This window comes from Dreissena polymorpha, chromosome 5 (assembly GCF_020536995.1).
Source record: "Dreissena polymorpha isolate Duluth1 chromosome 5, UMN_Dpol_1.0, whole genome shotgun sequence".
Taxonomy (NCBI): Eukaryota; Metazoa; Mollusca; class Bivalvia; order Myida; family Dreissenidae; genus Dreissena; species Dreissena polymorpha.
Genome location: NC_068359.1, coordinates 108,503,488 through 108,526,859, shown reverse-complemented (window position 1 = coordinate 108,526,859; position 23,372 = coordinate 108,503,488). Strand labels below are relative to the sequence as shown.

Genomic DNA, 23,372 nt, shown 5'->3' with positions numbered 1-23,372 from the left:
ACCTTTGACCTAGTGACCTCAAAATCAATAGGGGTCATCTGCGAGTCATGATCTATCTACCTATGAAGTTTCAAGATCCTAGGCCTAAGCGTTCTTGAGTTATCATCCGGAAACCACCTGGTGGACCGACCGACCAACAGACCGACATGTGCAAAGCAATATACCCCCTCTTCTTCGAAGGGGGGCATAAAAATAATACATGTAACAAAATATGTTTTAACTTCCACATATGTATTAATGTATGTCATATATAATATAAGAAGAGATCAATAACAACAATATGAGTTCTATGTTTTATTTAAAACTTTGTTAAATGAATCCATTTAATTCCCAATACCAAGACTGTACACGTATATATATGTGCAATGCTGATGCACAAAACTTCATACAAAGATGATAACCACTATTTAAAAACACTAAAATTCAGCAATCGTTTCAATATTTGCTTAAATGCTTTGGCAGTAACGGCAGTAACAAAATATTATTAACATATACCTCATTCACAATACCCTAATTGCCTTTACAGGGGCATGTTAAAGAACTTTACCTAGTCTTTAAGAAGTAATAGTTTGTTACCAGATCATTTGCATAGTAATATCAAAATTCCTTGTTTGTCTAATTTCAAATCAAAAATTCAAAATTCATCCTCTACTAAGCAAGCCACATTTATTTTTCCGAAAGATTTTCAGAGAGATTTTATTCCAGGTCTTAGTGGTACACTTGGTGATTAAATTATCAATAAAAAGCAGTTTTGTTGTTCAAACATACAAGTTAATAAATGTAATAGTACAAAAAATGTATATGATAATTAACTACCATGGTTAACATCACTTGAACTTTTGACAGCCAAAACACCGAGTTGCGTAATACTAGTAATAATAGTAAGGCATAGGCAGGATGAATTTTCTACGGAAAAAAAAAATTCACAGTAAAACTATCCAATTTTGTTAAACAAATTGGAGAAAATTTACAAGTTAATTCATGTAATAGTATGATAATTAACTACCATGGTTAACATCACTTTATCTTTTGACAGCCAAAATTTTAAGTTGCATAATAATAATAGTTGTTAAACAAATTGGAGAAAATTTCCAAGCCTTGTAGAAACATAACATTATTTTATACTTAGTAATAGCTGCATAAATGTTAAAAAATTTCATAGAAATCGGACTAGCACTTGAGTTCTTTCAAATCAAATTAGAAAAACATAATAATATAAACATAGACTAAACAAACGTATATATGGTTAGAAACTGTGATTGCATTTGTAAACAAATTACAAACCTTAACCAAAACAAATCCACCAATTTAAATTCTATCTATACTATTCAAGAAAAATTCTTGAATCCCCTGAAATTAATTCATACAACACAGCAACCTATTCAGGGGTGTGATTGTAAAACATCTCCAGGGAGTTTGGGATGGCCCCACATGGGGTTCACCATAACTGTTCACTTTAATATATATCCTGGAAAGAGAGGAACTATTTCATAAAGTAGTTTGGCCTTAAAAAGGAGGAAATCAGCTGTGAAAGGAGGAACAATCATATCGTTGAATATGTGAGTGAAATGTTAATGGCCCAGGAGTTCAAGCAATTTTGGCGAGCCATGTCTGCACGTGTTGGAGATTGCAAGCCTTATCCCCTGCTTCTCCACCTGTAGCACTGCATTCTACAAACTCGATCTTCATGGGCTTCATGTCCACAAACGAGAAGTCCCTGTCACGCCGTCCCAGGAATGTGTTGTTGTTCCCGGCTGAGATGTCCTGCAGGGCTGCAGACTTTCGTTATTCTCAGTGTGTTGCTGCAAAAAAATATACTTTTGTTAAAAAAATTATCATTTAACATGTGGTCTGGTTGATAATTATTAAAAATCTTATGTTCTCGCATTGAGAGCCAGAAAATGCTACTAAGTCATCTAATAGAAATCTGAGAAGCGTATTGGATATGGTGGTTTTAACTAAAAATGATTAATCTGACCATCAAAATATGTTCTTGTGTAAAACAAAATGACTTGATCTACTGATTTCCCTGCTGTATATTTAACTATAACACACATATTAACATTAAATTATGTGTACTAACTACAATGTACAATCACCATGGCTTACATTTATTGGATTACAGTTTTAGACCATGACTACTTATTGCAGTCCTGTTGATAGGATATTAACATTACATGGATCTTGTCAAGATAACCATTCTGGCCATGTTTCATCAAGATTGAGTCATTAGGTTGGCTTCCAGATAGAAATATGAGTACTCCTGGTGATTTAATCTGGTGATCTTATTTTTGGACACACAAGACCCTGATTCAAACATGGCCTAGATATTTTCAAGATAAAGATTCTAACATAAGATTTGACCTTGAAACCTAGTTTTTGGATGGATGTGACCTAGATTCATTTCTCCAGCTAGAAATCGTAATGATAAACAGTCCTACCAAGTTTCATTAAGACTGGATCAAATAATGGAGCGACACGGAGCTAAAACTTGACAACACAAGACGCACAAGACCAAATGTAGACTGACCTCAATTGTTAAACTTGACAACACAAGACGCACAAGACCAAATGTAGACTGACCACAATTGTTAAACTTGACAACACAAGACGCACAAGACCAAATGTAGACTGACCACAATTGTTAAACTTGACAACACAAGACGCACAAGACCAAATGTAGACTGACCACAATTGTGAAAGTGCTCAGTTAAGCTAAGATTTGTGTAACTATTCCAGCCTCATTGTCAAGAAAGTGTCCATATTATATAGGGATAATACATGTTTTCGAGGGCATGATCATCTGTGGGCGCTCGAAAAATCCGTTCGGATTTTGAGAGCGCCTGCAATTGATCATGTCCGAGAAAATGTGTATTTTCGCTATTATTGCATAAACAAATCACACATACTAAAATAAATTAAAATATAATTGAAAACAATTAGTCTTGTTCATTCGACACCGACAAAATAATTCGATTATTTCATATGATGTCATACAGTTTAAGGTTGTATTTTACATATGCCTCACTGGGTCATCATCAGAAATGACGAGGCTTTACCTTCGGATAGGCAGTTTTCGATTTAAAATGTGTTTAAACAGTGGATTAATGCAAGTTTGAAATGCAGCCGCGCAAAGTAAGAAATGAGGAATTATTTTGGAATTAACTAGTCGTGACTGATAAATATATCATCAGAATAAGTCATTGTTTCCATAGATGTTTCTTTCGTACAGATCTATCTTATTTCGTTCCAACTAAATTTTCTAAAAATTAATACTGCCAACATATTGTCACTGAAGTATTTTAAGCATACAGCAGAAACGTTGAAGGTACATAAACATTTACATTTACAGCATAGTCTTTTGAAAGTGTTGAGTAAATAACTTTAACTTCATTGACGTTGCCAATAAAATAAAGCTGTTGTCAAGAGAGTGTAGATGGTATTATTTGAAAAGTGGATTGAAATATTTATTGCCTTTATCCCTGCATGCATGAGGAAACTGGTGCTTATTCAGTTCCCAATTTATGCTTGGAGAGTCGTCGAAGGCTGGAGTTATTAACAAAGTTCAAAATAACTTCATTGAAGTTACTAAGGGAAGGGAAGTAACTGCGCATAAACAAGTTTATGGATATGAAAAACACATAACAGGGCTTGAAATGCACGTGAATCGCCTTGTTAATTCACGATTTCTCCCGTTCAAGCCCTCCTTTTGCCAAGTTTCTGCACCCCGCCAGAGGGCATTATAGATAGAGTTAATGCAATAATACAGGTATAATAATTTTTACTATACAAAAAAAAAAGAAGAAAACAATTCCATTTTTTTGTGTGTTTCTTTTAGAGAAAGAAACATGTATAAAACTTGACTGCTGTTTCACAGCATACTGCAACAATAAGAACACTTCGACCCACAAGCGTACATTATGTTCTTATCGTACAATTTTATTTAGTATACATAGGAGTTTCCTCTGAAAAGCAGCAAAAGGTCAAGGTCCAAAGCTCTAGGGATTCTGGCTGATGTATATACCTGATTACCTGTAGTACACAATCATCATCTGTAACCTGATAAATATTGTGTGAGAACCAAGTGTCATTTCCGTCTAACTTACATTTCTTTCTCCAGGAGCCCCTGTATGACCTTTGCCCCCTTTGTGAAGGTAAGGTCCTGCTTGTTACATGCCACCAGTACTGGGGGACACATGCTGGAGATGCGGCTGTCACTTAGAACCGTGTATAGGTACCTTAAATAACAAGCCAATTAACAAAGTCATAAACATTTCAACATGATTTTCATACTGGGGACCGTTTCAATAAACATCGTAATACACATTTACGATACGATACATTTTTCGAAGATGCATAATTGCTAAAGTCCATATCATATGATTATACATTTTCAGTACTTAATTACCGGTAATTTAATTAGCATCTCAAGAGCCGTATATATTTGACGAGCATGGCGAGCTAGTTGGTCTACTTATTCAGATTACAAAATTCTCCCTTAAGTTAAAATTGTCATACGATCGTTTATAAAAGGGCCCCCTGATTAGTAAACTGGTAAATTGGAAGAGCATGTTACCACAACTTACAGATAGTTTGTTTTCATATTATTTGTGCACACATCTTGTGTAATGTGCAACAATGTACAGGAGTGCAATAAACTGTGGTAGAAACTGTAAGGGATACCCAAAAAGAATATTTATGTGACCAGGATAAGATAAAGACATGTTCATTGTTGATTGTCTGCCATGCGACCATTATGATTATGTATGGTTCATATTTAACTGAACAGATTTTGACTAACTTACAATAAATTTTTGAAAATGAATTTACTGATAATTTGTTATTTTAACATTTTCAATCAGAAACAAGGGCTGTTTGTAAAATATGCATGCCCCCCATATGGGCTGTCAGTTGTAGTGGCAGCCATTGTGTGAATACGTTTTTTGTCACTGTGACCTTGACCTTTGACCTAGTGACCTGAAAATCAAAAGGGGTCATCTGCCAGTCACGATCAATGTACCTATGAAGCTTCATGATCCTAGGCCTAATTATTCTTGAGTTATAATCAGGAAACCATTCTACTGTTTCGAGTCACTGTGACCTTGACCTTCGACCTAGTGACCTGAAAATCAATAGGGGTCATCTGCCAGTCATGATCAATGTACCTATGAAGTTTCATGATTCTAGGCGTAAGCATTCTTGATTTATCATCCAGAAACCATTTTACTATTTTGAGTCACTGACCTTGACCTTTGACCTAGCCTGAAAATCAATAGGGGTCATCTGCCAGTCATGATCAATGTACCTATAAAGTGTCATGATCCTAGGCCTAAGCATTCTTGAGTTATCATCCGGAAACCATTTTACTATTTCGAGTCACTGTGACCCTGACTTTTGACTTAGTGACCTGAAAATCATTAGGGGTCATCTGCCAGTCATGATCAATGTACCTATGAAGCTTCATGATCCTAGGCCTAAGCGTTCTTGAGTTATCATCCGGAAACCATCTGGTTGACGGACAGACCGACCGACGGACGGACCGACCGACATGTGCAAAACAATATACCCCCTCTTCTTCGAAGGGGGGGGCATAAGTATTTAGCAATATTGTAGCTGTATTTTGGAAATATGAATTACACATAAAAGATCATTCATAAAATACCAACTCAGCAAAATCCTTAATTTCCTTTTGAACAGTAGAGCTGTCAATGACAAAGATGATGCCTCTGAAACACAGAAAACAATTGATTAAAGGAAAGTCATCCATGAGTCATCAAACACTTTTTATTCATGTATTTTTCACCATTTTTTACAGGGTTTTAGTCAAATCACAATGGCCAATTAACCTACTCACACAGTAACTTTTACAGTGTTACATTGTGTAGCTGGTTTACCAGTGCAAAGTGCATATACCTGTACCAGTCATTTACAACTTCTGTATTTTAATCAAAGGAAGAGAGGGAAATGGCTATAAAAATTGTGTTCATTTACAATACAAGTTACATGTAAGTGGCTGGGCTGGGAATAAAACCATTGATATTGGGATTTGAACCCCAGGGTTCAACCTACATGTACTTATCTAGCCATTTGTGTAAGGTAAAAAAAGAAATTGTGAACATCGCATTACGTAGCTAATTCAAGATCACATATTTTATTGCAGTTTATGAAGTGTGAGTAATGCATTTGAAAATGGAGATGAATGTTCAGTGAGGTGTCGTATTTATAACATTTCATAATGGTGATAGTCAATAATAATGACTTGTGCATGTTCTATCTTACCGAGCCAGTTCCTTGTAGGTATCCAACATTTGCTGTCTAATTCTCTCATGGCCTGGAAGGTCTATTAGGCGCAGTGTTTTACCCTTAAAAAGAATAATTGTATAGAATGAATACCGGAACTACAAATTCAAGAAGTTCAGAACAAACACTATGATAAAACAAGAGATGTGTTTGTCAGAAACACAATGCCCTCTAATGCACCGCTTTTTTTTTTACCTTTGACCTTGAGGGATGACCTTGACCTTTCACCACTCAAAATGTGCAGCTCCATGAGATACACATGCATGCCAAATATCAAGTTGCTATGATCAATATTTCAAAAGTTATTGCAAAACTTTAATATATTAAAGTTCTAAATTTTTTACCTTTGACCTTGAAGGATGACCTTGACCTTCACCTTTCACCACTCAAAATGTGCAGCTCCATGAGATACACATGCATGCCAAATATCAAGTTGCTATGTTCAATATTTCAAAAGTTATTGCAAAACTTTAATATATTAAAGTTTTAAGTTTTTGACCTTTGACCTTGAAGGATTACCTTGACCTTTCACCACTATGTTTAATATTTCAAAAGTTATTGCAAAACTTTTCTGTAAGGTTAAAGTTTTGGGACAGAATGACAGACAGACAGGCCAAAAACAATATACCCCCTGATCTATCGATCCGGGGACATAAAAATATAAAAAGTTACTTTGCAATTAAAATTCTTCAATTTACAATATGGTTACTAAACATAAACACTAACAATATATAGGACAAATGACATAAAGTGCAAGTCATGATATAATTGCGTAATTTTAAATGAGAAAAAATGATTACAACCAGCCTTTGCGATGGTCTTTAAGCAATTGACCACCCTTGTGGCTAAATTTCCAAATATTATCTTTTTGAAATTACAATGTATTTTTTATTAAATACAGAAATTATTACAAAACACATCAAATAAAGAACATGATATGTGTTTGTCAGAAACACTATGTCCTCTTTTGCACCGCTTTACAGCTATATATTTGACCTTTGACCTTGAAGGATTATCTTTACCTTTCACCACTCAAAATGTGCAGCTCCATGAGATACACATGCAGGCCAAATATCAAGTAGCTATCTTCAATATTGCAAAAGTTATTGCAAATGTTAAAGTTGGGGCAAACAAACAAACAAACACACAAACAAACCAACAGACAGGGCAAAAACAATATGTCCCCCACTATACAATTTAGTGGTGGGGGACATAAAAATTACCAATTGCCAACAACGAGTCAGGACATTGATCCACAGCCTTTACAAAACCTGGGGACAGATATGGACATTATAACTAAATTGAAATTTATTATGTTTAATTTTGCTCACATTTTCTGGAAAAGTGTAGCTACCAGAGTTTGCTGACATGGAGGAAAATGTTGGCTTGTGTTTCTTGTAGATAAGCTGAAACCATAGAAATCATGTCATTGTATTACAGCACAGTATTTTGCATTTAAAGATAAGGTTTGTTACTATAATATTTAGTAAAAATACCATCAGGAACATGACATGTCACCTTCTTGATTCTGTTTTGTAAGGCATTAACCCAAATTGAAACTAAAATTACAAGATCAGGCACATTGTAAATACAGCAAAATTATCAAGGTTCTTTGTGAGTAGTTATTGGTGTGATGTCTCAATCACCTTCACTAAAGTGCAGATCTTGTTTAAAATGCCAAAAGGCTATAAAGTAAAATTGTGTGATAAATTTAAGACTAACAGTGTTTTACTTAGGCTTTGTGAAGTAACAATCAATTATTAAAAATCAGGCACATGCATAAATGGTTTTACATTAAGTATTTGGATTACCTGTGTGTACAGAAGTGTTTTACCAGCATCACAACTTCCTAGAATTAACACTCCACGTCTGTTATTGTGCCTTTTCTTGAAAACTCCGAATAAAACTGCAACAACAACAACAGTAAAACTTGATAACAAATGCTGAATTAGATTCTTTTTTTTCATCTGTAGTTTAATTACATATGTGTTCCATTTTTGTTGGGGGAGGGGGGTTCATCAAAATGGAAATCATTTAATTTATTGATGGAAACTGAAAATTATTACAAAATGATAAAACTGAAGATGATCCAATATTATTTTTAATAACAACAAATAGATAAAAATATTGAACACATGTTTTTTAACTTTTTTTAATGAATTCATATAAGATGATATAGTGACCATTAACTTTTGAAAAATCAATATTGAATAATACATTTTATTTTATTTGGTTCACACGAGACAGAAAGTCAAGAGTTTAAGAATGGTAGGCCAAAAGAGGAGGGAATAAATAAAAAGTATTTGTTTTTGATTTGCTAACCTAAAAACAATTTACAAAGATAATTTCTTTAAGATAAAGGGTTTCCTTAATGCATTTAGTAAACCAATTTAACAATCTGTTTCCCAATTACAAAAATGAATCCTTCTTCTCCTATGGTTGAGAGAAAAACTATTAAAGCTTTTTAACGATCGTTAATACATCATATCTGATTGGTTGCCTTTAATCATAAAAAATGCTGATTGTTTATGAAATAATCACATTCTTTACCATTGAATCTTTGCAAATACAATTTAAGCTTAACACTTATTTTAACTTGAACTGCGTCTAAACAAATGCCACTTGACACAAAAATAAGTTTGGGTGGACAGTCATCATGTGAATTTATTGTATATATTAGTCTAATAAAGGCTATGGACAAAATGTTTCTACAAAATAAAACGAATGGTAAGATCTCTTAAATAGTTGTAGTGCATTTCATATTACTATAATGACATCTTCATTATGACAGCTTGTAAATCCTTGTTAATTTTTAATTTGATACCTCTTTAAGTTTTAAAGATATGCCCAGGACAAGATCTAAATAGGGAGAGAAAGATTTGTGGCCCTTGAGAAATGAACACACCGTTCAAGAGATCTTCCTACCCATTAAGTCTTAAGTTGATGTCTCTTTAATCTTTGATATATGCTAAGTTTAAGAGAACAAATTAACAAAGGTCAATAAGTCTAAAACTAAGGGATCAAGAGTTCAAGTTCTTGTGCACTGAATATCTCCTAAACGAGATATATCTACATATAAAGTTTCAATTATACCCATTTCAGTTAACAGAGAGATGCTCTAGACACATTTTATTTTTAAATGCAAAATTTAACAAATGTCAACAATTCAATGACCTTAACTCCAAAGTGCCTTGTGGGATTAGGCCACTTTTAGTGAATACTTGGAAATACCTTTTAATAATATTACTAAAATATTCACTAAAAGAAAAATACTGTGTACAATTGACATTGATCATGTAAAACACAGTTGAAGGTACACTACATAGTAGCAGCGATGCTAATGATTCCACATCAATTTTACCCCTGGCTTGCATTTACGTTTGCAATATCTATTCAAAAAGGTTCAGAATACACTATATTTAGAGAAATGCAGTGGGTCGAAAACCCTATAAACAAATGATATTGACTAACCCCTGCCAAAGTTTGAAAAAATCTTATAGGAAATGAGTTGCTATAATTATTTAAATTTACAGGACCTCAAAAGATTTAGCCACGCAGTGTTGTTTATTTTACCAAACAATAGAAGATACCTTGCATTAAGTTTATTTCTACCAGTATGACATACACGATGTCTAACAATTACAAATACAATCAAATAATAACTAAATTTAGACCTGTTGTTTTATAACATATGGTAAAGTTTCAATTAAAAGTAATGAAAGCTTTGTAAATGTTGTATAAATGTTAAGTATTTGTAAACAGCAATATTAAACATAGTTGTACTCTTACTGTTTACACCATTTAAACAAAAATTACACACAAAAAACATGATCATATATTCAAAACGACATAATGTTTTATGTGAGAAGAATCATTCTTGTGATTTTGGTTCCCCACTTTGCAATAGGATTATAAAACAAGGGCTGTTTGTAAAACATGCATGCCCCCCATATGGGCTGTCCGTTGTAGTGGCAGCCATTGTGTGAATACGATTTTTGTCACTGTGACCTTGACCTTTGACCTAGTGACCTGAAAATCAATAGGGGTCATCTGCGGGTCATGATCAATGTACCTATGAAGTGTCATGATCCTAGTCAAAAGCGTTCTTGAGTTATCATCCGAAAATCATTTTACTACTTCGGGTCACCGTGACCTTGACCTTTGACCTTGTGACCCTAAAAATCAATAGGGGTCATTTGCATGCAAGTCATGATCAATCTACCTATGAAGTTTCATGATCCTAGGCGTATGCGTTCTTGAGTTATCATCCGAAAACCATTTTACTATTTCGGGTCACCGTCACCTTGACCTTTGACCTAGTGACCTCAAAATCAATAGGGGTCATCTGCGAGTCATGATCAATCTACCCATGAAGTTTCATGATCCTAGGCGTATACGTTCTTGAGTTATCATCCGGAAACCATTTTACTATTTCAGGTCACTGTGACCTTGACCTTTGACCAAGTGACCTCAAAATCTATAGGGGTCATCTGCAAGTCATGATCAATCTACCCATGAAGTTTCATGATCCTAGGCCCAAGCGTTCTTGAGATATCGTCTGACAACCACCTGGTGGACGGACCAACAGACCGACCGACCGACATGAGCAAAGCAATATACCCCCTCTTCTTCAAAGGGGGGCATAATAATTGAAACTAGTAACAAATGTAACTAACTGTTGTTGTGCTAACATCACAGAACTCCGCAGAATCTGACTGGCATTTAGTAAAAAAAACTATGAGTTTGTTAGTTACCAGCACAGATAGCAAGTTCACTTGACTTGCTGCCGTTGGTAAAAAAAATAATTAATATTTTTTGCAAGTTTGCTTTTTTGTTTTTGTTTCCAATCAAAACCATGTTGTACATTTTAAGTTTTATCACACACAAGGACCGCAATTCTGGGAATAGCTAAAGAAACTTCAGCGTACAGTTTATATAGTATTGACATACCTGTACGCTGAAGGCAACCCCGTATCGAAAGTCAACCAGAGTCGTAACATATTTATGTCACGCTATAAATCAAAGAAAGCTCATTTTATTGGATACATTTCTACATATATTGGTGAATGAATATATATTACTGCATCGGGGAATAGTTTCAGATGAAAGATGAAAATAACTCTCATCAGTCTGAAAGTGACAATTTTGACGCCATTGTCGCTTTGTCACGTGACGAGTTTTCATTTGGATACTTTTGGATCAAACTTGACCTTTTATTGCTGAAATATATTATTTGTGATTAACAACTTACCTCTGGTGGATTATAAGACTGACTTCAGTGTGAATCAGGTAGTTTTAAATAATATTTACTTTGAGTTTGTATTTACATTACAATTTGTTTACAAAACAAGCCAGAATAATCTAAAATACCGGGAAATGTCATTCTGAATTAGAAAGCACTTGAGCAAATGGTATGTTACTAAAAATAGAAATAACGTCATATGACCGTGAAATCTCGGGAGATTAGCATTTCAAGAAAGTCTGTCACATCGCTGTTTTTCTCGATATGTAAGATTAAGAGCAGAGTATATAAATTTTAAATGTTTAAGATAGTATTTTGTGAAAGAATATATCAGTTAAATGTGAAAAATGTCAATCTTTCCGATTGAGTGGTTGATTTGGGCCAATAACTGCATTTAAAAGCTGTTTTGGACCGGTCTTTGTTAACTGTTAACTTTTCGGGAATTTCTGATTGACATTCCTAATGGGGCTGGTGCATAACTATAAATCGCGCCAGTCAAAAATCATAAAAAGCGACATTTAAAGTTATGGTAGCCAGAACTAGTCTGGGAAATGAGATCAGACTTCTGCCAATTTTATCGGAAATGCCCATGGTCTGACGTCTTTTACATCAGATACACGTAACAAGCTGATAGTTTGAGCCTTGAGGTGACACTCTTAAAAAATGTCATAACGACATTAAATGACTATATAAAATGTGAATTCTTGTGATAAGCAAGATACTTTCGATAACACAAAAAAAACAATGGCAGTTTTAGTTTATGCAAAACATATGTTTGAGTTTCACATATGGCTATGCGAGGCAGTTATCAAGCTTTTATGTTCTATATGGTTATTCTTATAAACTTATACCCAGTTTTACTTACTGAATGTAAGAATTCCTATAACTACCGCTGCTAAAATTGCGAAGACTGAATAATCTCCTTCCTCCATGGCGTTTTTTAGATAATTCATCCACACAACTACGTGGTTCTTTCCAGGGGCTGCCATCTTGTTTCCGGATAGTTTGTAACTTCCGGTTAAGGTTACATACAATCTTAATTCATGTTCTAAATGTTTGTCCCCGGCAGGTAATGGCATCTATGTTTACTTTGACAGGCTTACATAACATGTTCACATATTTAATGACTGATGTGCTAATCTTTCCTTAATTAATTATCTTTCATTGCATCATTATGTGGGTAAACGAATCCCGCTCATGTAGCTTGATCAGTATGCATGCACCACCTATTTGACCGGTTACAATCAATATGTTTTGTGTGATTTTATGAGATAAATGTTTTTTTATTTCCCTGAGTAAAGTGTTGTCCTGACTTTCGAATACTAGTCAACATAAATCGAGTTTAAATACGTTTTCATCATCAAACGTGTTAGGATTATGTCACAACGAACCCCAATAGGTATTTTCAGCATTTCACATATTTGGCGTGTCGCTCAGTTTTGAATTGTATAATAATATTAATATATTTGATAATCTATCTGTCTATTTATAGAGGGCTATTGCTATTGCTTTGTACGCTTTACAAACAGTTTGGTTAGGGTCCGAAGAAACGTGAATAAATTTATAAGTATCAACTCTATCTTAACAATAGTTAACGTAAATTGATTTCTGTGAAATGTATCATGCAAACCGGTATAAAATAATAATGAATAATGATGTTTAAGTCATCAACAGAAACACGTTACTCTGTCAAGTGTAATTAAGGTAATTCGTGAGAAATGTTAAATATACATACAAGCAAAAATGCATTTTTTGTGTGTCATAAATTTATTGTTTATATACAAACATTCAAATTGAAATAACGATATATACACTTCGCAATCTGAGATACATCTTTTTGCTAATTGTGCCATGAACTTTTATTGGTCAAATTAACACACCCGAAAGTATTTGTCCCGTGGTAAGTGTATGAGGTACGAACCATAACCGAGGTACAAAAATATACAGAAATTATGCTTTTCACGAATATTTAATAAAGGAAATCTAAATGTCTAACAATCTGCAATATTTGCAATAAACGAAAGGAATGGGACATTGTTGAATCACTATGAAATGTGAACAATTTTACAGGCGATACATAGCGTTCGCAGTTTTACAGATAAATAACAACGTGATACACTACACATATATCACAAAATTATCGCCAGGATAAACGTGGATAATATTGACACAGTCACTGACAATACGACGGACATGCGCGTTGACCCTGATCGGAGATGACGTGCAAAGCTCTGGAGGGCGCACGTCTGCTGAAGCCGACGCTGAATAATGACGTCATTTTTGCACGTGGAAGGAAGCACGTTGCACTCGAACTCTAGTTTCAGGCCTATCGCACTGTTGCTGCATTTTTTCTCTAAGACGGACTTATCGCATTCGAGTTGCTCAACCCGAAGTCTGAAAATTGAAAGTAAGCATGTATTCGTTTGGTTAAAAATGGTAAATTTATTTAATGCAAGGTGGCAAATGTCATCTCGGCCTATGGCTGAACAACTGTTTATAAATGTTATTGATACTAAGTTTATTGTACAATATATCGTTATAAGTAATACGTGTGGGAGCTTTAGAATATTTACCGGTTATAATATGTTTTGGTGTACTTTGCTCTCGTCTTGAAGTAAAACTTGCCTACATTTTCGAGGATCTCAAATGAATCGTGTTCAAAGATCTTGTTGTAAGATATACAGCATCATGATTGTGATTCTCTGTACATAATTTGTGTTTAAACCAATGAGAAATAAGCAACACACGTGATACATATTGAAGTAAATTTAAAAAGTAATATATTGTCCCTGTTACGTGACAATTTACTTTAAGGTGTCAACTTACTGGCAGTATCTGGAGTTATACTGTGCGGCCGGCATGTTGGTGCGCATCTGTTCCGTTGTCAGATCTGTAACTTTCTGGACGAGCGTGTTAAAGCATCCCAGAACCTCCGGGCTCTTATCGTTAAAGCAGCGGAGACCGTCCAAATAAACTGAAATCCAAAAATCAGAAATGACTCATTTCCTCGTACGACGACGACGGCGGCGGTTGTGGTGATGATGACGATAATGATGATGACGATAATGATGATGATGATGATGATGATGATGAAGACGATGAGGACGTTGATGATGATGATGATGAAGACGATGAGGACGTTGATGCTGATGCTGATGCTGCTGATGATGATGATGGTGGTGGTGGTGGTGGTGGTGGTGGTGGTGATGATGATGATGATGATGATGATGATGATGATGATGATGATATATTACTACCCATTACTATTTTGACAGATGTGTTATGTTTTTTCATATTATCGACATTGAAGTGAAAGAACTTTACAACATAAACATATACGTACCGTTCACGTCATGACAGATGACGTCAATGCCGCTCTTGAGCGTCTTGTGTTCATATCCGCTGAGCGCCAGGATCTGGTCGGCTCCGGGGCAGTTGTCGACGTGCTTACTGAGACACGTGTACAGCTGTTCCTTCACACTGCAAACCAGAATTAAGGATCAGCAATTTATGATTCGTTGAAATTAAAAAATGAGTTGCATCGAGGATCCGAAATAGGATCTTTGTACTAAAGTGGGAAATCGAATTTATTTCCACGGAAGTCATATTTGTAAGTTTAATGTTCAGTCATTTTTGAACTAACTAGCGGCTAAATGCCTTGAAAAATAATTACTTTAAGATGGTCATCAGCTAAATTGCTAAATTGAAATTCTTATTTCCGTAAATTATACTTAAAATAACACCATATCGCACGTTGAACAATGTTCTCGAATAATATATTGTTTCGATAAAAAAAATCATCATATATTGTTGTCTTTTTATATAATAAAGGTGTCTTCTCATGCACATACCGACAGAATTTTGAAGCGGATTTGGCGTCATTTCCGATGATGGTTCCAATCAGTTGGCTAGGTCTGGCAGCATTTGTCACCGAGGTGGCGTTCAGGCTGAACAGAGCCGGGTCCAGTCCCGCGTTAGTGTAGCATGTGCGCATTGTGTTGAGCAGGTCGCGATGACATACTTCCTGTTTCGGTATGATTCCTGTGAGGATGGGATAACTATACATTTATATATTTTGTATTCAGTTTCCTACATTTATTAACGCATCACACACAATGCTCGGTTTAAGAAACATATTCAAAGAAATGTTCTGACTATAATTTTATTTATTTTAATTAGAGATCGAAAAGTTGTTAACGTACATTTCTTTTAATACAACGCAAAAAAAACTGAACAGTCAATCTACAATTGTTAACATGAGTCGAATATATAACAAACTATACACGTGTAATGTATGTGAGTATCATGGAATATTTGAATGACCCACCATTTCCGCATATCTGCTGGAGGCTGGATTCCAGTGCTAAAATTTCCAGCCCCAGGCGTTTGTACTCGGGAAAGTCCCAGCAGGTCCGACTACTGCGGGGGTTGCCCATAGCGGATTCGATACACAAGGTAATCGCGCCCTGTGACCTGAAACGGCAAAAACAAGTCTAAGTAATCCACGCAGAATTGCGATTAATGGTGCGCTTTCCACAGTTTGTGACTTGAAACAGTATTTTTGTAACAATACATTTATAGAATAGGAATTCGTGCCTTGTTTATAATGGTGTCTGTTATATTTGCTTATACTTATATTTTATGACAAGCGATAAACGGACTATTATTTTCACAATTTAAATATCAACATTATATCATGTTAAATTGCTTTAACGTGTTTATTCTATTCGATCAGTTCTAGGTCTATTTAAGCATAATCTTGTTACTTTAGACAAAAGCAATTACTGGCCAATCATCATAAAACCATCAAAACGAAAGGATTACTAAACAAGTTTTCAATGCAAGTCTAACATGCTTAAATTTAATGCAAGCTCGCACGTGACTCACGAGCAAAGTCCGGCAACCACTTGTTGCGCGTTTCTGGGCATGAGCGCCTGTGAACCGTTGGAGAGCACCGCTAGAACGTACTGCATCTGAAAGCCGCTATTGGTCTGAAAAAGATAACAAAGGGGCATATAGAATCAACATTCTTTTAAATAACGATGTCTAAGGCGCGTTTCAATTCCCTCGGTTACATGTACGCTGAACGGTATTCGATTAACCGGAAGGCAAGCCGAAAGTTATTTGGTAAAAAAAAAGACAAACCGAAAGTAATTTGGTAAAACAAAAGACAAACCGAAAGTTGTTTGGTTTAACGGAAGGCAAATCAGATTAGTTGTAAAACATTGCATTCAAAACAAAGGTTAAATGTGAAAACAGTTTGTGTATTTTTATATGGAAATGTTAAACAAAATCAACAGTGTCACGCGCGACCATGGAAATAAAGACATTACCACATTACCTCAAAGCAACGCGACACCGCCTCTCGCCCTAGGTTTGTACACGCGACCGCACTCAAGCCGCTATCCGGGATGGACGCCGGTATAGCCGGAATTGCGGGTATGCGAGGACCGGTCGGGAGCATGGCGGCGAGTCCTGGGTTCGGACCGGGCATGCGCCCTGGGTTCCACGGGGCCGGCTGGCTGACTACCGCCGCGATACACACAGCTACCGTTACTGTAAATATGTTGGCAGTGTTTTATAAATGTATACCTTAACAACTGTAGCATATTGTGGTGCTTAAAGCAGGTCTCAAGCAAATAAACGAACTTTAAACAGTTTTTAATTCTTTTGAAATGTACACCGCATTTTTGTTAGATTTATTTAAAAAAAAATCATTTTTTTTAACGCTGCTTAACTCCATAGAATGGTTGTATAAAAGTCGGATACTCATATATAATTAATGAAGAAAAATTTTTAACTTACCTGCTACAAAGCGTAACATATCCATACAAATAACAGTTTGATCTTTGTGGCCAGTAAGCACCCAAGCCTGTTTATTCAGTTAAGTTGGAGAAAGTTTCAAGTAATTAACCTAAATGTGTATATTTGTATTTAATATTCACTAAATAACACTTGCCAACAATATTCGTGCTAACTAATTGATCAATTAATGAATCGATCTCGCAGACGACATTTCTTATAAAGCCTAGACGACCGCCTTACTCACCTAGTACACATTCCCGCCAGTCAAAGTGATCAGTCAATGAACGATGCGGGAATTTTCAGTCATCACGTTTGTCATATATTTCTGTAGACGCATCATCCAGTCGTGGTTGGCTTGTAACGCACACACGTTGGCATGCGCTTCATTTTTTACACGTGTTGGTCAGACGACGTATGTACATTCATACTTTAGTTATTGTAAATTAATATTTTTACAAAAATGCTTCTTTTAAAAAAAAGTCAGTCATGGAACTGAAAATGCCCAAGGGTCGTTATAGCTACCAGTTCATACATAGGCATTCGTAGGCGACATCAGAATGGCACATTAGCTTGTACTGTAGTGATCATTGGCTTTTTCGAAGCTTTTTATCATTGATAAAACATACAGAAAATGAATATAGTTAAGAACAGTTAAAATTAAATCCTGTTTTGTATGGGGCTCCTGTCGATGGTACAATATAGCAATTGCACCGGTGTTCGATCTTCTCTATTTCCGTTGAGTATTTATCTGTTTCTCCATGTCGTATTTTTGAGACGGATGGTCCGTCTAGTATTATTTCCACACATACAAACTATTGCGAACACAAAATAAATGGGAAATGATAATGAATGTCTGAACTAACTTACCGATAGTTTATAAGATGCAATTACAGAGAAACATTTATAACTTGGGCATTATTGATAAAAGTATTGAAATCACTGTCTATTAAGATCTAGAATAGAGGAATACGGGAAAATAAAGTTATATTTACCCGTGATTATACAATAAAACTTGTATTTCTTTAAAGCGAGTATAGTGGTCTAATTTGATTTTTTTTTCGTGGGGATGGTGGATGGGTTGAGTTTATACTTCAAATTTTAGCTCATCATGGTGAGCTTGTGTGATCGCCTTTTGTTACATTTATTGCCGAGTTGGAAACTGGGTCACGTGGGTTCAAAATCATCTAGGTCATTTAGTAAAATTTGAGAAAAAGCTTGTAGACACAAATCTTTACGAAACTTCGTGTGTTCATTGTCCCCATAGTATCTCATGTGATTTAGAAACTGGGTCACGTATGGTCAAACACTATAAGCCAATCCAGAAGTCACATCGATTGTTACTCATTAGGAAACTTAGTCAGATCATTTGTCCGAATGACGACCTAGTTTTTCAATGGGTCATGTGGGTTCTTTAATAAGGTCACTAGGTCACCTAAAACAAAGACAGCATGTTAACATTCAGCCACATGTATCTTGATCTGTTTACAAGTATATATATCGACCGAGTTCGAAACTATGAAATAGGGGTCCAACATTTAGGTCATTTGTCAAATTTAAGAAAGAAACTGTGAACACTCAATAGGAAAATTTATGAATGAAACTTGAGCAGAATATTATCTCAATGATCTCTCGGCAGAGTTCGATATTGGTCATACAGGTAAAAAACTTGGTCATTAGCTCAAACGATAGAAAAAGCTTGTGAACTCACTCGGAATTATATTTTCTCATTCTTCATGAAATTTGGCGGATGTGATATGGCACCAGTACATAGAAAATCATTGCCACCATGATGCTGGTCATATTTCCTTATATGATTACAGTAAAAGCATTTGAACTCTTTTGAAGTCAAATTGTTTGACACACTAATAATGAAACTTGCTCAGAACATAAAACGAATGTGTTATTTTGATAGCGGGGGCCGCGTTAGAAAATGATTTAGTTAGGTAAAAAAAAACATGGCTGCCATGTGTTCGGGCAGATTTCCTTACAAAGCTATTGTGAAGCCTTCTCAACACTTCCTGCTAAGAACAGTTGTTCTTTGACTTCTCAGGTGAGCGTCTTCAGACATTGATCCCTTTTGTTTTGGAAATAAACTGATGGTTGTTCAATGTTGTGTGAAAGATTATAATGGAGAAGTTCATATTTGTGTTGACAAAGAAATGATGTAGGCGTAGTTTTTTGTGAACGAAGGACTTTAGTGATGTCGTGGGTCGTAGCGAAAGTTATTTTTTATTTCAGCCTTTATCTCTTTGTAACAGTTTAATTTGATTTGCCCTTATATTTTACGGTAAATGTAAGTAATTTGCAATTGCCCTTTGGCAAAATGCAAAAATACATGCACAACCATATAAAACTGTTACCACTTGATTCTCATCGATACCTGGGGCGATATTTGTTTACAGCGTTTTAAAGTTATGACACATGTTTATTTTAAAATAGTCTCGTTAGTTACGTGTTATTTTATGTTATGTCAATGTCGCAAAGTATTTTAACAAACGACTCATCAATTTCTTACACGTAATTACCAATACTAAAAGAATGTTGTCATGAATTATTTAAATTTCGACGATACGAGTTATCATGTTCTAAAGAAGGAATCAGTTACACTCAACGGAGATTTTTTTACAAGAAAAATGGGTTGACACGTTTAAATACGAAACTTGAAGCGGTTATTTTATGTTGCTAATAATGAAGTTCATTTAAAAAATACTATTACATTATCTTCAGGCCAGAAGTGTTCTTTTATCACTACTAGGCGTGGCATATATGCTTTTATTTAAAATATGAGTGGCTTGAAATTTCACAAGCTTGTTTTAAAATAAGACTTGTAATTTTTTTTTTTCATCGCGTTTACATCGGCCTTTATTTGGGTCTGTCTTCACAAGGCTATAAATAAGAGAACCGAAAGCTCTAGGTCGCTCACCCGAGACCTGAAGGAACGTAACTGCTCTGAAGGGATTTTGTTATGCTTCCAGAACAAGTGTATACTCTTTGCACGTTTCATGGCGATTGAGCATACGAGTTAAGCCGACTTTAAGAGGGTTAACAATGTTTTACTATCGTCCCTACTCCTGGTAGCATTTTTTTCTAACGTCTGGAATCATTATCTAATTCGGCTGCGATATCATTCACAATAGCCGTATTTGGAAGAGTTTCGCCGTCCCATAGCGGCAATTTGTTTTACCGAAACCATTTTCGAACTCGCCCAAGAAATTATTAGAAAAGTGTTCACAAGGTAAACTTAGACGACAGACGATGCACGATGGACATCACATTGAGCAAATCAGTTGAGCATAAAAGACTCAAAGCGTCGAGAATAGTGTTTCGTTAAGTTAAACAATTGTAGTGTAGTTTAAGTCCGTTCACGTCCACTGTGGAGGGTTCACCTTCTTTAGGCAAAAAAATGAAAATTAAAGTGTAAACGTCTTTATTATCATACAAATGTATGAGCAAATACACACGCAAATGCAACGACAACAGGCAAATCTTTAACAAACAATTCATACAAAAGATCAATGTTTGTTCATACGTTTCAGACTTACAGTGCCTCGACCTGGGATATTTGGGCTTAGTGCATGTACATTGAAGTGCCGTCCCAGATAAGCAAGTGTCGTCTGCACCGGCTTATCAGGGACGACACTGTCTGCCTTATCAGGGACGACACTGTCTGCCTTATCAGGGACGACACTGTCTGCCTTATCAGGGACGACACTGTCTGCCTAATCAGGGACGACACTGTCTGCCTTATCAGGGACGACACTGTCTGCCTAATCAGGGACGACACTGTCTGCCTAATCAGGGACGACACTGTCTGCCTTATCAGGGACGACACTGTCTGCCTAATCAGGGACGACACTGTCTGCCTTATCAGGGACGACACTGTCTGCCTTATCAGGGACGACACTGTCTGCCTAATCAGGGACGACACTGTCTGCCTAATCTGGACTTTCTGCTAAGAAGAGGCTTACTTCAAAAGAATGTTTTTTTTATAAAAGCTGGAAGTGTCGTCCCTGATTAGCCCGTACGGACCGCGCAGGCTTGTCTGGGGTGACACTACTCACATGCATTAAGCACGGTTTTCCAGAACCAGGCTTTCCAGATGTTCAAAACTACAGAGCTCGAGTATAATATTGCAACTATTAATGCCACAAAAGTCTGTACTGTTTCAAACATTCAGTTGAATAGATGACAGCTCTCGTTAGTAAACTTTAAAATCATCGGTCGTTTTTACGTCAAACAAGAGATGTGTTTGTCAGAAACACAATACCCCCTATTGCGCCGCTTTGAAATAAAATTTCAATACATGTATATCATTTGGCAGGTTTAGAAAATATCTCCCTTTTAAAGCTTATTTCTTCCCTTGGATTGTATTTTTTACTCTTGACCTTGAAGGATGACCTTAACCTTTCATCACTCAAAATGTGCTGCTTCATGAGATGCACATGCATGCCAAATATCAAGTTGCTATCTCCAATAATGCAAAAGTTATGGCCAATGTTAAAGTTTTCGGACGGACACACAGACAGACAGACAGACGGACTGAAAGTTCAACTGCTATATGCCACCTTACAGGGGGCATAAAAAGCTACAAACATCATAAGATATTGAATTATCTTTGTTTTAGGGCAGTGATTTACCAACACAAAATGAACATTATGAATATCTGTTCAGAAAAGAAATAAGTTACTAGCATGTTTTGACGACTTTGTCATTTGAGACCAAGGTCTTATCTGCCATGCATGTTCATAGGGCATTTTGGCGTTCATGGAACAATCAGCTATTGAGACTTATTTGCTGATAAACCATTCGGGCTTAAGTATTACAATTATCTGTTCACGGTCAGAGAGGCTCATTAGCCACATTTGTACACATACTGATTGGACATTTTGGCTTTCACTGGACAATGAACTGGTGAGGCCAATTAAGGGTTATCAGACGTCTTTGCAGATATGTTAATAGGCCATTTTGGCTTTCATAAAACAAAGACAAGGGCTTACAGTTGTTTTCTACACATATGCTGACACATGCTGACATGTCATTTTCACTTTCGATGCACATTCATCTGTAAAGAAGTCTGTAGGGCTTATAGGCCATCTTGGCACTTATGCTGATAGGTCATTTCGAATTTCAATGAACAATATGTAAGGTATTAGACACAATCTACAATGAACAATATGTAAGGTATTAGACACAATCTACAATGAACAATATGTAAGGTATTAGACACAATATGTAAGGTATTAGACACAATATGTAAGGTATTAGACACAATATGTAAGGTATTAGACACAATATGTAAGGTATTAGACACAATCTACAATGGGAATGTCCCTTCTTCAATCAAGCCGCCAAACAGGAGGTAACACTTCACAGGATGTAACATCAAATGAGCCGCCTTCTACTAAAACTGGGCTAACTTCATGTGCATAAAGGGTATTCCCTGATTAGCCTGTGCAGTCTGCACAGGCTTATCAGGAAGTACACTTTCTGCTTTTATGGTATATTTTCTAAAAAAGAAGTTTCTTCTTTGTGAAAATCCAGTGAAAGCAGAAAGTGTCGTCCCTGATTAACCTGTGCTTTCTGCACAGGCTAATCTGGGACGACACTTGACACACATGCATCTAGCCCAGTTTGTGCTTTCTGCACAGGCTAATCTGTGACGACACTTGACGCACATGCATCTAGCCCTGTTTTCCAAGAACGAGGCTCAAATGAACACTGCCTCAGAAGTCTGTGTCTTCCTGGAGCATGCACATCCAGGGCACGAATGAAGGGTCTCGTGGACAAAGATATCGCAGTCTATACAGAACAGGTTGTTGCATCTTCTGCATCTGTATACCTACAACCAGACAACTGCACTAGTTATACCAGAAGATACAACAGTTATATCAGTAAATATTATACCAGTCATTTTAACAGTTATACCAATATATATGAAGCTGTGAGAAACATGTTACCATAAACTATCAGTAAGCACAATTAATATATACTACATATATTTATAACCCTTCTTAAAATGTTCATT

The 23,372-nt window shown here is 35.9% G+C and overlaps 3 protein-coding genes across 3 annotated transcripts in view; all 3 read right to left on the bottom strand.

Annotated features, from left to right (window-relative positions):
- Positions 1-281: 281 nt before the first annotated feature.
- On the bottom strand, positions 282-12,568 carry LOC127882375 (signal recognition particle receptor subunit beta-like). The gene is given in 8 exon segments (XM_052430973.1): positions 282-1,782; positions 1,784-1,802; positions 4,107-4,238; positions 5,667-5,726; positions 6,280-6,362; positions 7,632-7,706; positions 8,112-8,206; positions 12,408-12,568. Coding segments are annotated over 8 exon segments (783 nt in total). The 5' UTR covers positions 12,532-12,568; the 3' UTR covers positions 282-1,587.
- A 744-nt stretch (positions 12,569-13,312) lies between these two features.
- On the bottom strand, positions 13,313-17,177 carry LOC127831667 (uncharacterized). The gene is made up of 7 exons (XM_052356686.1): positions 16,884-17,177; positions 16,430-16,533; positions 15,870-16,015; positions 15,394-15,583; positions 14,886-15,022; positions 14,369-14,516; positions 13,313-13,936 (listed from the first exon to the last, which is right to left on the bottom strand). Exons 1-7 carry the CDS (start codon positions 17,034-17,036, stop codon positions 13,672-13,674), a joined length of 1,143 nt encoding a protein of 380 aa, XP_052212646.1. The 5' UTR covers positions 17,037-17,177; the 3' UTR covers positions 13,313-13,671.
- A 3,580-nt stretch (positions 17,178-20,757) lies between these two features.
- Positions 20,758-23,372, bottom strand: part of LOC127882075 (general transcription factor IIH subunit 2-like) — a 29,244-nt gene continuing 26,629 nt past the window's right edge. Inside the window, 1 exon segment of the mRNA XM_052430501.1 lies at positions 20,758-23,186. Coding sequence (XP_052286461.1) covers positions 23,055-23,186 — 132 coding nt within the window. The 3' untranslated portion in view covers positions 20,758-23,054.